The 19,797-nt window shown below is 33.5% G+C and overlaps 1 protein-coding gene across 5 annotated transcripts in view; it reads left to right on the top strand.

Moving 5' to 3' along the window:
* The window catches only part of HBS1L (HBS1 like translational GTPase), an 86,232-nt gene that overhangs the window by 12,494 nt on the left and 53,941 nt on the right, over positions 1–19,797 (top strand). The window contains exon 5 of one of the 5 annotated variants that reach the window (XM_045865590.2): positions 1,109–8,793. The exons of 3 other annotated variants lie outside the window; for them this stretch is intronic. In XM_045865590.2, the coding sequence (XP_045721546.1) occupies positions 1,109–2,580 (1,472 nt within the window). In that variant the 3' untranslated portion in view covers positions 2,581–8,793. Of the gene's footprint in view, positions 1–1,108; positions 8,794–19,797 lie in introns of those variants that run through there. One more of the 5 variants, XM_054505561.2, reaches the window with a different exon arrangement.

The raw sequence follows: 19,797 nt of genomic DNA, 5'->3' as shown, positions 1-19,797 counted from the left end.
TCATCAGTTGATTTTCCCATTTGTGAATTTTTAAGCTGAGTGCTTTGTTTTCTTCCCTCTGTTAAAGCTTGTTTTTTTAATTATTTCCCTGCTTTTTTAACTATCAAGATATAGGGGAAATAAAATCTGATAAAAACAAGACAAGACACTTGTTGCTTCTTGTCAGTAGCTTAGAAAGTTTTTTGATTGTTGTTTTTTTAACTCTGATGGCTCAGGAGATGGAAATTAATAGCCAGACAATTAATTATAAAAATGCCTTTATGTTTATAGCATTTGTAAATGTATTAGTTTTATTTAAATATTATAAGTATCATAATTATACTGTTCTTGCATTTCAAAGCCAGATCTTTAATTTTAAATTTATAGAATTTGGGGTTATTTCTCGAATTTAATTGGCATAAGAAGGGAACTGAGGTATCTTTATAATTGGTATGGTATCTGCCAGTAGGAGCATGGTTATTTATTAACTGGGTTGATATTTCCTGTATCCTGAGGCCTAGATTTTTACCATAACAAAGTTGTATGCAGTCTGTTACCATGAAATAAGGGTGGTTTTTTATTTTCTATTTAAATTTTAAAAGAATTTTGATGGGGAGGCACTTGCAACTGACCATATGAAAATGAATCTATAATATTTTATCTTTATTAATAGTTTTTTCCAGAAATTACAGAATGTTATTTGTTTGCTTGTTTTTAATACATTAACAGTATAGGAGAAGATGAACCTAGTTCCTTTCATTGGTCTTTTAGACATTTTGAATTTGACAATTCTGACGATTCTTTAAATATGTTAAATCCTCACATTATAAAATTTGTGAAAATTAGAATATTGACTAACTTGGTACTTATATTTATATATATCAGTGAACAAAGTAAGAAGGTCACTTTAGATGGTTAAAGGAAGGTAAAACTCCTTTATTACTGTTTTTTTAGAGTGTTCACTTTTTATTAAATAATGATCAAATATTTGATCACTTTATTCATGTTATAATCAAAAGAAACATTTAGTAATTAAATGCCTCATTTCATGTTTCCTTTTGGTTGCTGTGACTGTCTTCTGCATATGTCAACCTATTCATCTGAAAATTAATGGCTTTTGTAAGGTAAGGAGTCTTATTATCTTCCTCTGAAGTTTCAGCTGATAATGTTCAAAGCTCTTGTCCTCAATCCACAAACCACTTGGATCATAGTAGCAAATCCTTTGATTTTTCTGGTCCAGTAGCAAAATCTGGATTATATCCTAATTCCTCAGTTGTACCAAGTCACTATTTACTCCATAAAAAAAAGAAACTTGACAGACCTAAAAGTGAAAAGAAACTAGAATCATGTAAGTTAACAAAAGAGCTGTCACCAGCTGACCTAATTGATGATATGCCAAGAGATTCTTGTAAAAGTCAGCCATCAGTCAGATTATCAACCACAGATAGTCTGGAAAGTCTATTTTCAAAGAATCTAGGTGCTGATATGTTAAGACCTCATGAATCTGAATGTGTTTCCAAAGATGATTCTTCATTCAAAGAAATACCAGATTTAAAATCCTTAATGATAAAGAACATAACACCTAATAACTCTTTATGTACTCAAAATAATTCGCTACCTGATTTGCAAAACATTCCAGTAGAAAACAGCATAGGAAATTTAAATGATCATTCGCTCTTAACTAGCTCATTGGAAAATACGGCTCATGATAATTTAAATGCTAGTAAAATGACTGACGTTGGAAGTGTTTCTTCAGTTGAACAAAGTGCAAAGAATTACATTTTAAAAAATGACAGTTTGCAGTTTTCCCAGTGTGAAAGTCCATCCCTAGCTGGACTATTGCAGGAGCACAAAGAAAACAATCCGAGCCAGTGCTTTACTTTATCTGATCTTTGTAACCAGTCATCTTCCAGTTTCACAGATCTAAGTTTGGGATCCTTTCCCCTGTCACAGCTAGCAAATCGGTATCCATCTTCGACTGGAATATCAGAATTAACAGGATCTCTGTCATCTTTGGCATTTTGTAAAGCTTCTCCTACAAGAGACCTTGAGAATTTGTCACTTTCTGATTTGATTGCAGAAACAATTGATATAGACAACTCTCAGATTAAGAAGGATTCTTTTAAGCTCAGTTTATCTGAAATGAGATCACCTGGGATAGATTCAAATATTGATCTTAGTGTCCTTATAAAAACCCCTGATTTTGTTCCAAAACATGCGGTAGACCAATCAGTTGCTCCAACATCAGAAACAAAAGTTTTAAGTTCAAAGTTAGGGAAAAGCTTCAATTCTGCTAAGGATAATAAAAAAACCAGTAAAGGCCCTTTGACTAGGAAACCACCTTTTTCTCTCTCTTGGACCAAGGCCCTTGCTGCTAGACCTTCAGCTTTTGCTTCAACACTGTGTCTTCGTTACCCACTGAAAAGCTGCAAGCGACGCACCCTTGACCTGTATAAGACTTTTCTTTATAGTAGACAAGTTCAAGACATAAAGGACAAAGAAATAAGTCCTCTTATAGCAATAACACCATTTGACTTCAAATCAGCATCTCCTGATGACATTGTAAAAGCTAATCAAAAGAAAGCTTTCACTAGAGAATAGTAACAAAAGGAAAACTTGATAACTGTTGTAGAGCTTTTGTTTTAAATTAATTTAAAGTCTTTATAGAATTACTTTATATCATGGGATTCAAGTTGTGATTTTTATATTAAAATTGTCTTAAGTCAGTTGATAGCTTTAGTTGATACGATTTTTGCACTGAAAAAAATTTTTTTTTTTTTTTTTTTTTTACTCTGTCTTCTTTTAGTGATAACTGGCTTTATTTAAGTTGATAGCCTAAAATGGGTATATGTTTACAAAGTGCATTTGGAAACTTGATATAGTGAAATCAAACCTCTCAGATATTTTTGTTTGAAGCATTCAACTTTATAAGTTTTTACAATGAGACATTTTCTTTTATAAAGTATTTTTGTGCTTCGTTCTTAAATGAAAATGCCACTTGTGATTACTAAAGTTTAGTGATAAAAGATTTTTCTTATGATACGTGGCATAGCGTAGGTGAGATGTAATTATATTTTAAAATATTAGTGATATCATTCCTATTCATTATTTTTCTGTAGGTGAATATTTAAAATTTTTCTATTAAATTTTAAAATTCCTGACTTTTAAGAATACTGTGGAGGTTGTTGAAATACATTTTTTGATGATAATAAAATGAAAATCCTTTAAGGGACCATGTATATACTGAAGTTGGATTAATACATAAGTTATTTTTATACATTTTCAAAACCATTTGTCCTAAATGCACACTTTAAAATAAATACATAGAAAGTGTTTTCAGGTATGGTTGCATGTTGTTTGAACAGATAGTTTTATCAGATCTCTTACCTTTTTTTTTTTTTTTTTTACCGTAAGTAATGTCGAGTTTTCCTCTTTGATACTGACAGCTTTGTATACTCCACTGACAAAGTTTCAGCAATGGTAGACCAAATAAGAGCTCTTCTAATTGCTAGAACAAGTATGTAATTCATACCTTAAAGCAGTGGTCCTTAGCTAACAATCAGAATCGCTGGGGGAATTTTTTCAAAACACAGATACTGTGGCTTCACTCTAGACATGGTCAGTCTTTGAGGGATGGCATTTGGGAATGTGTATTTTCAAAATGGTCCGTAGGTGATTTTGATGTGTTACTTTTATTTGAGAACCACTGCCTTAGGGGAGGAAATCAGTAGTATGAGAGGAATTACTAATGCTAAGAATAACATCTGACCAATGTGAATTTACACTTCATAGTTGCTAGTAATCAGGAGTTCCAAGGAAAATTAGGAATTAGGAATTATAGTCTTTTACATTAAGAGTTTGCTGATAGTGTATTATTAATATTTCTTGCAGGAAAAAATAGTGTCTAAAATGTTATTTCTTAATGAAAATGAAATAGCTGGCCTTTCCCCGTAAAGAAATACTTTTCTCTGGCAGCTACTTCACTATGCTTTTGATAATTTTTTTTTTGTATTTCTTGTTTCGGTTTATTTTCAGAATGACATTCCAATATTTTTAGCTGTGTATAATGTTTTTATATCCAGTGTTTTGGTGGGAAAACTTAAGCCAGAATTATGTCTTCATTGTTCTTGACCACTTTTTCATGATGTCTTCAGGTTTTATTTTTAATTGCATATTTCAGTGCACATCATGCTGATGCTTAGGAGATCATATAAATCACATTATGTTTTATGGCCGATTTTAAAGTTTGGATTATCCCAACTGCTGATTTTGTTTTCCTACTCTTAAACCTTGATGAAACATTTTAGTAATTTTACAAAATTAGTATATGACTCATCAACTAGATTTATATATGGGTAGTCTCCCACTTAGAATTGAGTTGTATTCTATGAGTCTCTTTGGAACTGACAATAATTCCAGATAGATTTAAGTGTTACGCAAGTGGTCCACTTTGCACATGAATCCACAAATAATACTTACTTAACCCATACTGAAATTGAACAGTGGTACTATTATTTTACCTTCTTTTACAACAGATTTTCGAGCGGAAATACAATACTTTTAAGCCATATAGTAGATCTTGTAGAGTGAACTAGGTCTACTTTTATTGACTGATTAGGATTGTAACTACCACTTAAAAGATTATTTAGGGGGAAAAACTATGTTGCAGAATGATAGGGAAGGCAACAATTTTTAAATAGGTCTCCCTCTTTCCCTTGTCATGGCTACTGGTCCGTCAGGCACATGCATGATATGGCCTTGTTGACTAAGGAAGTGTCACAGTCTCTGAGATTCAGAGAGTGGAACCAAGAAGGCCCCTTGCCCCTTCCACCCTTGGCTTTTGGCCATTGATAAAGAGATCAGTGTCTGTTTATGGATACCATTCCCAGTGACAATCATTGCTTGCACTAAGTGCATATTCTGCACCAACTGCTGGTTGTAGACTGACTGCTGTCTTGGTAGCTCAGGTATGCTAAGAGTTTTGGTTTATTTTCTAATTCCAATATCAGTTTTGTGATGCAAAGCCATTTTTATTTGCATTATGATCAAGTGCATTAATATTTTTCTTTAGGAATGTAAATGATACTGTAATTATATTATAAGTGATATAAAATACAAAAGACATTTAAAATTACTATTTTTGCTCACTTTTTTTTTTGTCTTTAAATGATCTGAATGATTTAAATAATTTAAATAATTCATGGATGTTTTGTCCTTTTGCATTCTAAAGTCTTTGTTTGGCTCTTTTGGTTATGGTTCTTCTTTCCGTTAATTGCCAAGAACTAGGGTTTCACTTGTGTACATAACACTTTGTTTAACTTTTCTTTCTTTTTTGTTTTACCTTTTTCCTATTTCAAGTTTAATAATTGGCATTCTAACCTCTTTTCGGCTTTGAATCCTTCTTTCTTGAACTTTTCTTTTGCCCTTTTTTCTTCTCATATAAGTAGCAATAAATATTCCCAGTGTGTTATATTTCATGTTTAGTATTCAAATGGCAGGTCATGCAACTGATTGTCACACCAGAGATAAAACTAGTACAGCGCTTTTCTTTGTATGTGAAAGGAAGCACTGTTAAGATAAACACGGTTAAAAGTAATGAGTTCTTATGGGATTATTTACCTTTTAAATTGACCCTGAATTTATATGTGGACCATTACCAAAAAACAAGTACACAGTTACACGTTGAGGAAGAACTATGTATCAACAAGTTTTTTGTTTTGTGTTCTACAAGTGTATATTGGTTATAGAGTCATTTTTGTAGTAGACTTAACAGTTTTTTGTTACTTATATAAACAAAGAGAATGTTGACCAGACAAGGAAGGGTTGATAGTAATTTCTTTACTAGTTTTCTTTTAAAATTATATAAAGCCCAGTGTATGCAGTTGTACATTGTATTTTTAATTTTTAGGGTGTAAAAGACTTGTCATTTTTGAGTGTATATATACATTTTTGTAAAAGCTACATTGAAATAAATGATAATTCTGAGATTCTCTTAAATAAGAAAACATCACAGTTTATCCATAGGGATTTTTTAGATAAGCTTGATCCTTCAGAACGGAATTTCAATAATTTATGCTGAAGGTACCTGCTTTTATGTTCCTGTAAACAAATTAAAAAAAAAAAAAAAAGAAACTACCTGGTTGTAAAGAATTTCTTCTAAAATATTTGTCACTTAGAATTCTTGCTTTCCAAAAGGTAGAATTTTATATATGTTTACCTTGGGGGACTTAACATACCATGCTCATGGGGACCATTTTAAACAGCGAAATAACCAACTAAAATCGTAATGTGAAAAATGTGACACTAGATAGAAAAGGGTGTTATTTATGGTGTGAGAGCTGAAATAAGAAGGCAGAGTATCTTATCACCTTTTGACCTCAGCTGGGACTGTGCATATTGGATTCAAAGTTTTTGCTTCCCTGAACTTGTCTGGGCATGATTGCAGAAGTGCCACACATAGTGATTTTGGGGTTACTAATACATTTTAGTGAATAGGTGAATTTGCAAATACGGAAACTGTGAGTAATAGGGATGGATTGTACATTTTTTGACCCACTATTCTCCATCCTTGTTGCTACTTTACCTTTTTTTTTTTTTTAAGATTTTATTTATTTATTTGACACAGAGGGAGAGAGAGAGGGAGAGCACAAGCAGGGGGAGCGGCAGGCAGAGGGAGAAGCAGGCTTTCCGCTGCTGAGCAGGGAGCCTGATGGGGGACTCAGTGCCAGCACCCTAGGATCATGACCTGAGCCGAAGGCAGACACTTAACGACTGAGCCACCCAGGTGCCCCGCTACTTTACCTTTTAAAGGCCATTAGTTTGGGGCAGAATTACTGAAACATTTGTCTGGTTTCTTTACTTCTTGGGTTATTTCGACCAAAACACGTTACACATTACAGCCAGAGTAACTTTTCCAAATTTAGCTCTCATTTTCTGTCCTCTGTATAAATGTTTTAAATTGTTTTTATAAGACTTTTTAGGAACTGGGTTCTGTTCATGTGTAGCCCTCCCCCCAACCCACCCAAGAAAAAACCCACCTGAGTTTTTTCTGCTTCTGTATAGTGCTTTGCCCCTGCCACCGCCTCCTTTTCTCCCCCTGGCTAATCATCCTTCAGGTTGTAGTTTATATATCACTTTAGTCCCAATCCTGGGGTAGGGGAACCTTCATATGCATCCTAGTTCACTGTATTCCTTTTATTACCATTCCATGTAAAATTACAACCTCCCTCCCCAATACATACAGTCCCTTTCCCTTGTAACCCTGCTTTATTGTTCCTCACAGCACTTAAATATCATCTGACATTGTGTGTGTGTGTGTGTGTGTCCACAGTTATTGTTTTACTGTCTGTCTCCCTACTGATCCTCATGCCCCCCATGCAGTTGCTGTGGGCGCAGGGATTTTACGTGTTCATTGCTGTCTCCTCAGCTTAGAATATGCCTGGCTCATAAATATAGGAAAGGGTTTAAAGTAAAAAGGGAGTGTCACTCTTATTCAGTCCCACGTTCTTGTTCCCTACAGGAAACTGTAAATGAATCTGTAAAAAAATCACTTCTTTTTTATTACTCTTCTAGAAACTTTATTTACATTTCACTTATATGGACCTACATATGTATCTTTAGACAAATGGGAAGATATGTAACATTTCTATAACTGTATCATTTACCAAAGCATTTTGCAGATCTTTCCTTACCATTTATATAGAGATCAATCTCATTCTTTTCAAAAGCTGGTGTAGAGTTCCATAATAGGGTTGTACATTAAACAGCCCTTGTCGATACTCATTTTTAAGTGTTTTCAGATGCTATTGCTAATGACTCAAAAATGAACATCCCATGATTTTAGAAGTTGAATTTCTAAGCCAAAAAATAATATACTTTACATTTTTGATAGCTTCTACCTAATTGTCTTTAACAGAGGTTGTACTGATTTCCTTCTCACAAGTTTGTCAATGTTTCTCTTCAGATTCTCACAGATATGGTTATTACTCTTTTTGGTATTATACCAACCTGATAATTAGAAAATATTTTTTCATTTATTTATGTCTTTAATAGAGTAAAGGTAACTGCTTTATTGTATATTTAAATCTATTTGTATTTCCTTTTCTTGGAACTGTCTATTCTTAATCTTTGCCCATTTTTCTGCTTATTATCTTTCATAATGACTTCTAGTGTGTGTGTGTATACATACAATGCATGTATTGTATATACACATGCATACATACCACATGCATTTAAATGTTAAAGAAATTAGTCCTTTGTTATATGCATGGAAAATACTCTTTTTGATTCCCAGCTTGTTGTTTTTATAACAGAATTTTAATTTTAATACATTCAAATGCATCGATCTTAAAGGTTTTTGTTTGAAAGTTCTGTTCCACTACAACATAATTTTTTAAAACATTATTCATTTTTTCTAATACATTTGACAGATTCTTCTACTTTTTTTTTAAACACCTTTGAATCTTTGATTCAACTGCCATTAGGGAGTGAGATAGGAATCCAGTTTCTTCACCAGCATCTTTTGTCTTTCCAACAGCTGGATTTGTAATTGTATCTTTTGTTGAATTACATATCCCTTTTCTTTCTTAACCTTATTTGAACTGCCATCTTTGACATGCATTAAGTTTTTCTCTATTTTGGGACTCTGCCATTCCATTTCTTTGTCTTGTTTTATGCCAATACCAAATTTTAATTACTGTAGCAATTATTACACAATTTTGATTGTTTTGTAGGCTATCTTGTTTCTTCTTTCCTTTTTCATAGTTTCCATGAGTTAGCTCACTTGATTCTCTCACTTGGAAACAGCTTGTCAAATTTTCTGAAAAAAATCCAGTTATAATTGTTATTGAGATACTTAATGTTACCAGAAGCTTTGTGGAGAAAATATACTGTCTTTATAGATGGCAAAAGGCTTTTGACATTACATTATTAAACATTAAGCTTTATTTAATAGATTTTCTAGTAGACTTGTAATATTGGAATGATCCTAGTTGGTCATGGTAAATTGTACTTTTAATATGATGGATTTTATTTGCTAATATTTTATTCAAGATTATTCCATCTATTCATAAATTTAATTTGCAGTTGTGTGTATATGTATGTGTTTGGGTTTTGGTTTCTCTTTGTGATGGTTTTATAGAGTTTCAAAGAGCATTGAAATTATTCCTTTCATCATAGGATTTATCTTTCTCAATATTCTAGGGTCAGTTTGAATGTTTGGTTTTTCTTAGAAAACCATCTTCATCCAGGTTGACAAATATATTTGTTTAGCATTGTAGCAAACATTGTCTTATTTTTTTTTTTAGATTCTTATATGCAGTTAAATCTCCATTCTTATTTTATTTAATTATTTTTGGTAGTTTTATTTATTTAAGTAATCTCTACACCCCACATGGGGCTCAAACTTAGGTCCCCAAAATCAAGAGTTGCATACAGGCAGGCACCCCAATCGCTATTCCTCCCCTCTACTTTACTCTTCCCCTCTACCTGTTTTTTTTTTGTCTTCTTTTTTTTTTTAATTACCATTGTTTTATTCCCTGAAGATTGGCTCCTGGATTAATAATTAGCTGTACTGGTATTTTTTTCATTAAATTGTGAGTTTATTTGTTTATTACCAAATTTGTTTTCCATTTTTTTTCTACCTTTGTGAGTGGAACATTTAACTTAAATGCATTTTTAATTCTTTACCTTAAAAGTTAATTTTAATTTATGAGATTGCAAAGACAGAAAAATTCAGAAAATAACGTAGCAATCACTTGTGGACCCATCATTTAGTTTCAGATCTCTCTCTAAGAAATAAATTGTTAGATTGGAGTCCTAGCTCCACCCTTTCCTTATTCCTCCCCACTACCTTGTAGTAGATCTGCATTGTTCACATTCGGTCTCATTTACTTAGGTCTCTGAAGTTATATTTTTCCTAGGGATACTGCATTTGCTGTGGCTCATGGATTCCTTTAGAATCATTGTTATTTTCTGGGTTCTTTTAGAGTTACTGTTTCTGGATAATTCACAGTTTTGATTTTGATTTCCTTTTTAAGCCAAGAACCTGAAAGAATTTTAAAATTTCCAGGTTGTGGGAGTTTTGTATTTGTTTTTGTAATGACTACCGGTTTCATTGTACTTTTACCAGAGAATGTGGTCTGTGCCCTTTACTTATTGAAGTATATTGAGGTTTTTCTTTGAGGCCCAATGTAGTTTTAGAATGGTTTCATAGGCACTTATCAAGAGTATGAATTCTGTCTGAAGAATACAAAATATGATGCATTTCCGTTACTTTTTTTTGTTACCTTTTTTTTTTATTTTTTAAAAGATTTTATTTATTTATTTGAGAGAGAGAGAGAGCAGGAGTGGCAGGGAGGGGCAGACTCCCCACTAGGCAGGGAGCCTACGTGGGGCTCCATCCCGAGGCCCTGCGATCATGACCTGAGCCAAAGACAGGCTTAACTGACTGAGCTACCCAGGTGCCCCTTGTTAATTGCTTTTAAAATTGTTACAGGGTTCAGTATTCTTACTTAAATTCGGTTTTCTTAATTGGTGGTTATAAGCTGAGAGAGGTAAGTTAAAATATAATAAGACCCTTGCATTTTATTTCATCTTACTACTTACAGGTTTTACCCTATTTTTGATAGACAGAGATAGGTGATCTTCCTGTGGATTCAAAGTTTTCATTAATGTAAAGTTCCTCTATGATTTGTTTTATGCTTTTTGACTTAAATTCAATTTGCTTAATGTCATGATTGCTGCTTTCTCTAAGTTCTATTTCTTCATACTTTTGCTTTCAGTGTTTTGAATCAGTTTGGTTTAGTTGTGCCTCCTGTAGATGTGTATAATTGCGTTTGTCAGAGACTTGTAAAAGAGGAGTTTTTCTCATTTATGGGAATGATAGGATAGGTAGAATGCTTTCTGTGATGTGTGGCCTATATTTTGATGTGGTATATACTCTTTGGTAACTTGGAGATTTGTACTGTCTTTGTAACACAGTAACATACTTCAACTTTTTAAATTTGCTAACCCTAAAAGGTATGTGTTGATCTCATTATGAAAGATGAAGAAATTAATTTATACTTCACCTCCACTCTGTTTCTCTTAATTTTTGTTTATATTTTAAGTTCTTATTTATACCTTTTATAATATGTTTAAACTTCTACTAACTGAATTATTAACTTTAAACAGTTATTTAAGGAGTCCTGGATTTAAAAGTTGAGCTCAGCAAAGTTACACTTTCTCATACTTGCCCCCTCTCTCTTTTTGTCCTATATTTTTAGTCATATTATTTATTGGCAAGATTTATAGCATTTTTATTTTATTCTGTATTCAAAGCTTCCTTAATTTCAAACCAACTGTAGTTATTTTAAAATAGATTTCTCATGATTAGACTTCTATTTGTATAATTTGACTTTGACATCTGGTTTGAAAGATCACCTTCCCCTCCTTGCAAAATATTCATGTGTGAAATAACTTCCCAAATTTTCGAATATATGAAAGTGATTATGTGGCCTATATTTGCATGACAGATTGACAAATAATGGTTTTGGGTCCCTCTTCCTTTTGTGGAGGGCTTTGCAGACATTGCTGTACCATTTTCTAGTGTTGTATGTTGCTAGCTAGTCTGATTCTGTTGCTTTTAGTTTGGTCTTTATTTCTCTAGTATTCCCCCCCCCCCTGTATTTCTGAGTTCTGCAGGCTTGTTTTCCAACTTTTTCTCCTGGTGTTTTTATCTTCTTCTCTTTTATCCTTAGTGTTCTCTTTCTCTCTCCTAACCCCTCCCCCCAACCATATGTAGGTGTGTGTGTGTGTATGTTTTGGGAGAAAAATGGGATAGAAACTAGATATTTTTTCCTTAAAGCACTTGATCAAATTAAACACTCCCTTTTCAACTGTAAAACTGGACTGATTTGAGAGACTCATGAATAAGGCAGACATTGTATCAAAGATTTAAATGCTTAGGTATAATTATTCCACTATCCATATCAACTTGACTTGATCATGACGTAGCACTGAACAGCATAGAAGGAAATCTGTTTCTCATTTAGAGAATTTTTTAAGTTTTTGTACTTTCAGAATTTTGGAATGAGAACTTAATACTTGTGTGAAAATTAGCCTTTTATTATGGTGTAATGAATTCAAACTCTGATGTCTAAAATAATGCATTAAATGTTGATGTGTCTCCTTAATTCGGATAACATTTTAGTTCATTTTCTTAACATGTGTGATATGGAAAATCACCAATAGCAAATATAAATGACCTTCAAATGGGTTATTGTCTAATTTTGTTATACATTAATATGAGTGGACTGCTAAAAGAGCATATATTTAGGGAGTAAAATCCTGGGACAATCTTTTAGTTTTCTGATGGTATTTTCCTTGCTACCTTAAATCTACCAAGAGAGAAAACTCTCTAAAACTGAGTAACACAGACTCTTTTTTTTGTTGTTACAAAAACATCCAAATTGAAATACATATAGTAGTGTTTGAAAGGAAAGTTCTTGGCAGAAAAATCTTAATATTTATCTTTAGAATTGTATAATTAGTCAACCTAACTTGGAAGAAAAATAGCTTTTCACACAATGGATATTTTTGTGTGAGGTGAGGTTTAACTCTTTAATGGCTATTGGGGCTTTTTCTAACATTCGATTTGTTTTTTTTAGAGAACTAGTTGGCCTAAAAAAAAGTAAGCATTAAGAAAAATAGTTGATCTGCAAATCTGGTAAAGGAATCGTACGTAATTTGAATTTAACAGTTTTTACAGTTCTTAAAATTGATATTTCCATTGCCTTACAAATAAAGTGGGCAGTAATCATTTAAATTAATTAAATCATTCAAAGAACTGATTGTTTAAAAGTGTTGGAGGCTTTGGATAAATATATTTCAATAGTGTACTTTACAGTTGAGCTACTGTTTTTGGTACAGTTTGTCTTAAGTAATATTGGCTTGCCCATACTGTTTAGAAATCTATATTCATTTTCCTTTCCCTTTGAATTTCATCTTATTTTCCCTTCATTGGGAAAATAAACTCTAATTTTACATAGTGAGGTTGTATTTTCTAGCATCGCTTTGCTAGTTTTATAGTATTAATACTCTATTAAGCAGTCTTCGTATAGTATATCTGTATTTTCCTGTTTGAATGTCTAAAATATTATTTCTAACTATACTCTGATTTTCGTATGGTTGAGTCTTAATGGTAGGTTGTTCACTAGAGAAGGTACAAAGAATTAAAAAAAGATAAAAGCAAAGTTGTAAACGCGCCTGCAACAGGATCGTTTTTTTACTACTTCTTTATTGTGCTGTATTTGTCTTTTCAACATTACCTGACTAAATGGAAGAGAAAGTGACATTAGATTTTTAGGAGATGCAGCCTCCTCTTTCTTCTCGGGTAGAGCATATTGTGAGTGTTTTATCCTTGTCCTGAAAACAAATCCCAGTTTTAATTTGAAAAGTCTGTATTACAAAGAAGACTTATTAGTATGAGATGTTAACACTTTATATGAACTTTTAGTAATGTGCTTAAAATACATATTTCAGGGGCGCCTGGGTGGCTCAGTCATTAAGTGTCTTCAGCTCAGGTCATGATCCCAGGGTCCTGGGATTGAGCCCCGCATCGGGCTCCCTGCTCGGTGGGAAGCCTGCTTCTCCCTCTCCCACTCCCCCTGCTTGTGTTCCCTCTCTCGCTGTCTCTCTCTCTGTCAAATAAATAAATAAAATCTTTAAAAAAAAAATACATATTTCATTTTACTTTAATCCTTTGTTGTAAGGAGTTTAAAATAGGCGTATTTAATTTAAACTACAGTATTTTTGATGTCCCTTTAAAATATCTTTTTTTGTAAAACTTTTTCACTAGTTTATCACTAAGTAATTTTATTGAAGCAATTAGAAGAATTTTATACTTGTACAGAAAACTTCAGAATTAATTGACTTTCTGCTTTAAAATTATGTGGGCTTTTGAAAGGAAGTGGTTTATTTCACTGAGAAACTCATCTGGTTCAGAATGTTTTCAGATAGGTCTTAAGATTCTCTTTGTATGTACACCTACACTGGAAAAACTTAAACACTAATTGCTTAATTTAAAAATAATTTGCTTTAGACTCTCAAAACAGCTTATCTTCTTGATAGAGCCAGTACCCTATAAGAACTGCATGAATGCTAAATATGGAGTTTTCTCTTAGGCCTAATTACTTTTTTTTTAAACCATAGAAATAATAATCTGATTACAGGTGTATACTTTCATGTGTCATTCCTAGGCAATTCTTTTAGTATGTTTTTGAGTGTCTAATGTATGTACATACTAAGCATTGCTAAGTACTTCAACAAGGAGTAGAGTGGAAGCAAAAGACAAAATTCATTTTAGCCAGTATTTAATTTTCATATTCATTTTTGTCACAAAAGCATGTGGTAGCCATTGGAGACATAGATCTAGGTCACAGACTTTCCCGTGAAGCTTTATAGTAGTTCTGGTATTCTCTTGGTCATCAGGAGAATCGTGAGTTAGGTGGAAGAAACTGAGGCCTAAATAAAATAAATAATTTGACTTAATTTCACATGAGTATTGAGAGGCAAATTGTAACTCAAACTGAGTTCTTTTGAACTCCAGTGCTTTTTTCATGGTTATGTGGTACTTGAAACAAAGTTTTATATTACAGTAATTTAACCTTGTTTGGTGTTTGTTGATAAGTACTTTAAGGATAAAATTAAATCCCTTGTTAAGGAAATCAGCTTTATCATCAGTGAGGTATTCAAAAATTACTTTCAAGTATTTTTTCTGCCAGTATGACTTAACTAAGAGACGTGGCATTCATGTATAGAGAATTGGTATCCATTTTTCAAATCCTTGCAAACGAGCAGTCCTAAGAAGTGAAGCCTTTTTCTCATTTACTTAATTTTAAATCACTTTGTGGTCTTCCATTTCTTGAGCACCAATTCTGTTTGATTTAAAATCTTTTTTTTTCTTTAAGAGTATTTATTTATTTGACAGAGAGAGAGAGAGAGTGCACATGCAGGTGGAGTAGCAGGGAGAGGGAGAAGCAGGCTCCCCGCTGAGGAAGGAGCCAGATGTGGGACTCAATCCCAGGACCCCCCATTATCCAGAATTGAGTTATTAGCATATTGATGCATTTAAGCAATAACAGACAATATTAATGAACACTTATATGCCGAATATTGTACTTTTTATCTCTGTTGTCTCCTTTAATGTTCACAATAACCATATAGAGTAGGTATTTTTTTTTTTTTTAGATTTTATTTATTTGAGAGAGAGAGAGAGAGCACATGGTTGGGGGGTGAGGGGGAGGGAGAAGCAGGCTCTCCACTGAGCAGGGAGCCTGGCACAGGGCAGGATCCCAGGACCCTGGGATCATGACCTGAGCCGAAGGTAGACGCTCAACCGACTGAGCCACCCAGGTGCCCCATGTAGGGATTATTTTTATCCTAGTTTTACACCTGGAGGATCTGAAGCTCAAAAATGACTAAACATCAGGGCGCCTGGGTGACTCAGTTGGTTAAGCGACTGCCTTCGGCTCAGGTCATGATCCTGGAGTCCCGGGATCGAGTCCCGCATCGGGCTCCCTGCTCGGCGGGGAGTCTGCTTCTCCCTCTCCCACTCCCCGTTTGTGTTCCCTCTCTCGCTGTGTCTTTCTCTGTCAAATAAATAAATAAAATCTTAAAAAAAAAAAAAATGACTAAACATCTTGCTCTAGGCCACAAAACTAGTACATGATAATGCCAGTGTCTTTCTCTCTTTTACACATTGTTTGTGTACCTGTTTCTGTATGCAAAGAATATCTTTTTTTTTTATGAAACCACACATCACTTTTTAAACACATTTTAACTTAATCATGTGCTATATATACGTTAAAATTTTTAAATTTTTGTTCAATTTTTAAAAAATTTGTTCAATTTTTTTTTAATCAGGGTAAAATACACATAACATAAAGTTTACCATATTAACCATTTTTTTAATGCACTCCCATGTTTATTGCAGCCTTATCCACAATAGTCAAGGCATGGAGGCAACCAGGTTAACCATTTTTAAGTGTACAGTTCAGTAATGTTAAATATATTCACAGTATTTTGAAACCAGTCTCCAGAACTTTTTCATCTTGCAAAACTGAAACTCTGTACTCTTTATTTTCCCCTCCCCCTGCCTCTAGCAACCATCCATAGACTTTTTTTTGTATGCCAGCAAATTCAGGTTTTCATAGTATTCTGTTGTTTCATCACTTACTCTAGGAACTTAAGTTTTCAATTTATTATTACAAAAAGTGCTTCAGCAAACATTTTGTACATTTGTGTGTTTTTTCAATTCTGTTATAAAAGATATTTATAGAGTAGTAGTGGATAGAGTAGCTGGTTAAAAAGGTATGGGCATTTTTAATGCTTTTGCTACATATTATGAAGTTACCCTTTAGAAAGGTTGTACTAATACTTAACATTTAATTTTTAATCATAATAACATTTCTAATGTTATTTTATAAAGGATAATTATATTTCACTGATGGATTATATATTTGTATTAAAGCTTTCTTTCATTAATAGAGTGGATAAGAGTCAAAGATGGTGACTTTCTTATGCCATTTTTGGGAGGCTTGCTGTGATGATGGTCACCTATGAGTTCCTGAAAGTTTTATCTGTGCTGCATTGTGCACGCTGTTATGTAGGTTGGCATTGTATAAAATACCACTTATTCTTGAGAAAACAGTACCTAGGGCGCCTGAGTGGCTCAGTTGGTTAAGCGACTGCCTTCGGCTCAGGTCATGATCCTGGAGTCCCGGGATCGAGTCCCACATCGGGCTCCCTGCTCGGCGGGGAGCCTGCTTCTCCCTCTGACCCTCCCCCCTCTCATGTGCTCTCTCTCATTCTCTCTGTCTCAAATAAATAAATAAAATCTTTAAAAAAAAAAAAGAGAGAGAAAACAGTACCTAACTTAGAAATTTCTTTCTTTCTTTTTTTTTTTTTTTAAGATTTTATTTATTTTGTTGACAGAGAGAGAGATAGTGAGAGCAGGAACACAAGCAGGGGGAGTGGGAGAGCGAGAAGCAGGCTTCCTGCTGAGCAGGGAGCCTGATGTGGGACTCGATCCCAGGACCCTGGGATCATGACCTGAGCCGAAGGCAGACGCTTAACGACTAAGCCACCCAGGCGCCCAACTTAGAAGTTTCTATAAGTAAAATAGTCCATGATGTGCTGTTGGCACAGTGTATGGCACATAGAAAATTCTCACCAAGTGCTGACTGTCTTAGTTCAAAGAAATGAAGTGCTCTTTCACTACCAACTAAGGAACGAGTGCAGCTAAAAGGTGATTATATTAAAGTCTAATGCATTGGGGTGCTTAAATGACTTCTGACTTTTTAAAGATCAGTTAACATAGTGTATCATTATTTTCAGTGGTAGAGTTCAGTGATTCATCAGTTGCATATAGTACCCAGTGCTCATTACAAGTGCCCTCCAGCTGCTGACTTTTTTAGGCTTTTTTTTTTCATCCTTCATGATGTTTTCATATAAGCCACTTTGGCTCTTCTCTCTACTTAGCCATTTTTAACAGCCTGTTAGAGATTCTTCTATGTATTTCTTTATTTTCACATAATATGTAAAAACAGACACACATACAGGGATTTTTCATTAATGTTTTATTAAAATACTATAATTTCATTTTCCTTATAATACATTGTCAGCTAGGATATTTCCAACTTACTCTTTTTGGTGATTTTATGATATTCCATGATGTGGCTATGCTACAATTTATTAAAAATTTGCCTTATTGAAGGACATTCATTTTATTTCCAATTTTTGTTTCTATGAACAGCGCTGTTTATAGAACATCTGCAAACATATCCTTACAAACCAGGGCTTTTGATGTTATGAGATGGATCTCCTGTAGCGGGATTGCTATATTGAAAGGTGTATGGTTTGTTTTAAATAGGTATGGCCATTGCTTTATGAAAGTTATTATGGTTCATCCCTTTTCCAGCAGTAGGTATTAGTACTTTTCTTGATTTTGGACAGTCTGACAAGTGAGAAGTTAATGTATTCATTGTTCCTTTATTTTGCATTTTTATGATCATTAATGAAGTCAAGTATGTTCATATATTCATTTGCCATTTGAACTTGTTCTTTGGATTGCTAATTGTATCCTTTGCCCATTTTTAATTAGGTTGTCCTTATTAATTTGAAGTCTTTATATTACAGGTACTAATTTTTGAAAAAATTACTGAAGTATAGTTGACATACAATGTTGTATTAGTTTCAGGTGTACAACATAATGATTCAACAATTCTATACATTACTCAGTGCTCACTATGATAAGTGTAATCAACATCTGTCACTCTCTGACATTATTATTGACTTTATTCCCTATGCTGTACTTTGCATCTCCATGACTATTTATTTTATAACTGGAAGTTTGTACCTCTTAATTTCCTTCACCTTTCTTCCCCACCCACCTCCCCTCTGGCAACCTTTGTATCTGAGAGGTTTTTTTTATTCATTTGTTTTTTAGATTTCCACATATAAGTTGAAATCATGTGGTATTTATCTTTTCTCTGACTTAGTTCACTTAGCATAACTTTCTCTAGGTCTATCCATGTCGTTGCATATAGCAAGATTTCATTCATTTATTATGGTTGAGTAATATTCCTCTGTGTGTGTGTGTGTGTGTGTGTATCACATCTTTATCCATTCATCGATTGATGAACACTTCGGTTGTTTTTATATCTTGGCTATTGTAAATAATGCTGCAGTACACATCGTGGTGCATAAATCTTTTCAAATTAATGTGTTTGTTTTGTATCATACGGTATTTCTATTTTTAATTTTTTGAGGAGCCTCCATACTGTTCTCCACAGTGGTTGTACCAGTTTGCATTCCCTGTGCACAAGGGTTCCCTTTTCTCCGTATCCTTGCCAACACTTGATATGTCTTATCTTTTGGATACTAGCCATTCTGACAGGTGTGAAGTGATGCTTCGTTGTGGTTTTGATTTGCATTTCCCTAATCATGAGTGATGTTGAGCATCTTTTCATGTGTCTGTTGGCCATTTGCATGTCTTCTTTGGAAAAATGTCTATTCAGGTCTTCTGCCTGTTTTTTAATCAGACTGTTTTTTGGTGTTATGTGAGTTCTTTATATATTTTGGATATTAACCCCTTATTGGATATCATCATTTGCAAATATCTTCTCCCATTCAGTAGGTTTCTTTTTCATTTTGTTTATGGTTTCCTTCACTGTTACTTTGGTGTAGTCCTAATAGTTTATTTTTGTTTTTGTTTCCCTTGCCTAAGGAGACATATCCATAAATATGTGGCTAAGGCCAGTGTCTGAGAGAGAAATTTTTTTAGTCCTATGCATTGTAAATAATTTTCCCAGTCTTTATTTTCTTTATCATCTCTTTTTCTATAGAAAAATTTAAAAACTTTATGTCACTCTGTCTTTTTAACTTAGTAGGTTCCAGTCTTGGATTTAAACCATCACCCCCTCAAAAAACTCTAGGTTATAAACATTCTAAATTCTCTTTTGGGGGAATTATATGAATTTTTTTATGTTTGACTTCTAATTCTTCTAAAATTTATTTTTGTGTGGTGTGTAAAGAAGGGTCAAACTTTATTTTCTTCCAGATTTTCAGTGCATCAGCTTTTATGTCAGTAGTGTGTGGTATAGTAAGAGGGGATAGTAGCTCTCAGATTAGATCAGTATTGTTTTGCAAACTAGCTCTGTCATTTGTTATCTGCATGACTTTGGTTGACTGGATTTTTCTGAGACTTTCTTTAAAATGGCCATAATGTTATCTACTTCAAATATATTGTGATTTATTTAATCCAGTTTCTGCCATATA

The sequence above is a fragment of the Mirounga angustirostris genome, unplaced genomic scaffold (assembly GCF_029215605.1).
Source record: "Mirounga angustirostris isolate CCGP_5_RB_7025 unplaced genomic scaffold, mMirAng1.0.hap1 SCAF_8, whole genome shotgun sequence".
Taxonomy (NCBI): Eukaryota; Metazoa; Chordata; class Mammalia; order Carnivora; family Phocidae; genus Mirounga; species Mirounga angustirostris.
Note: the sequence above shows the minus strand (reverse complement) of the source record. Positions and strands in the feature narration are given on the sequence as shown.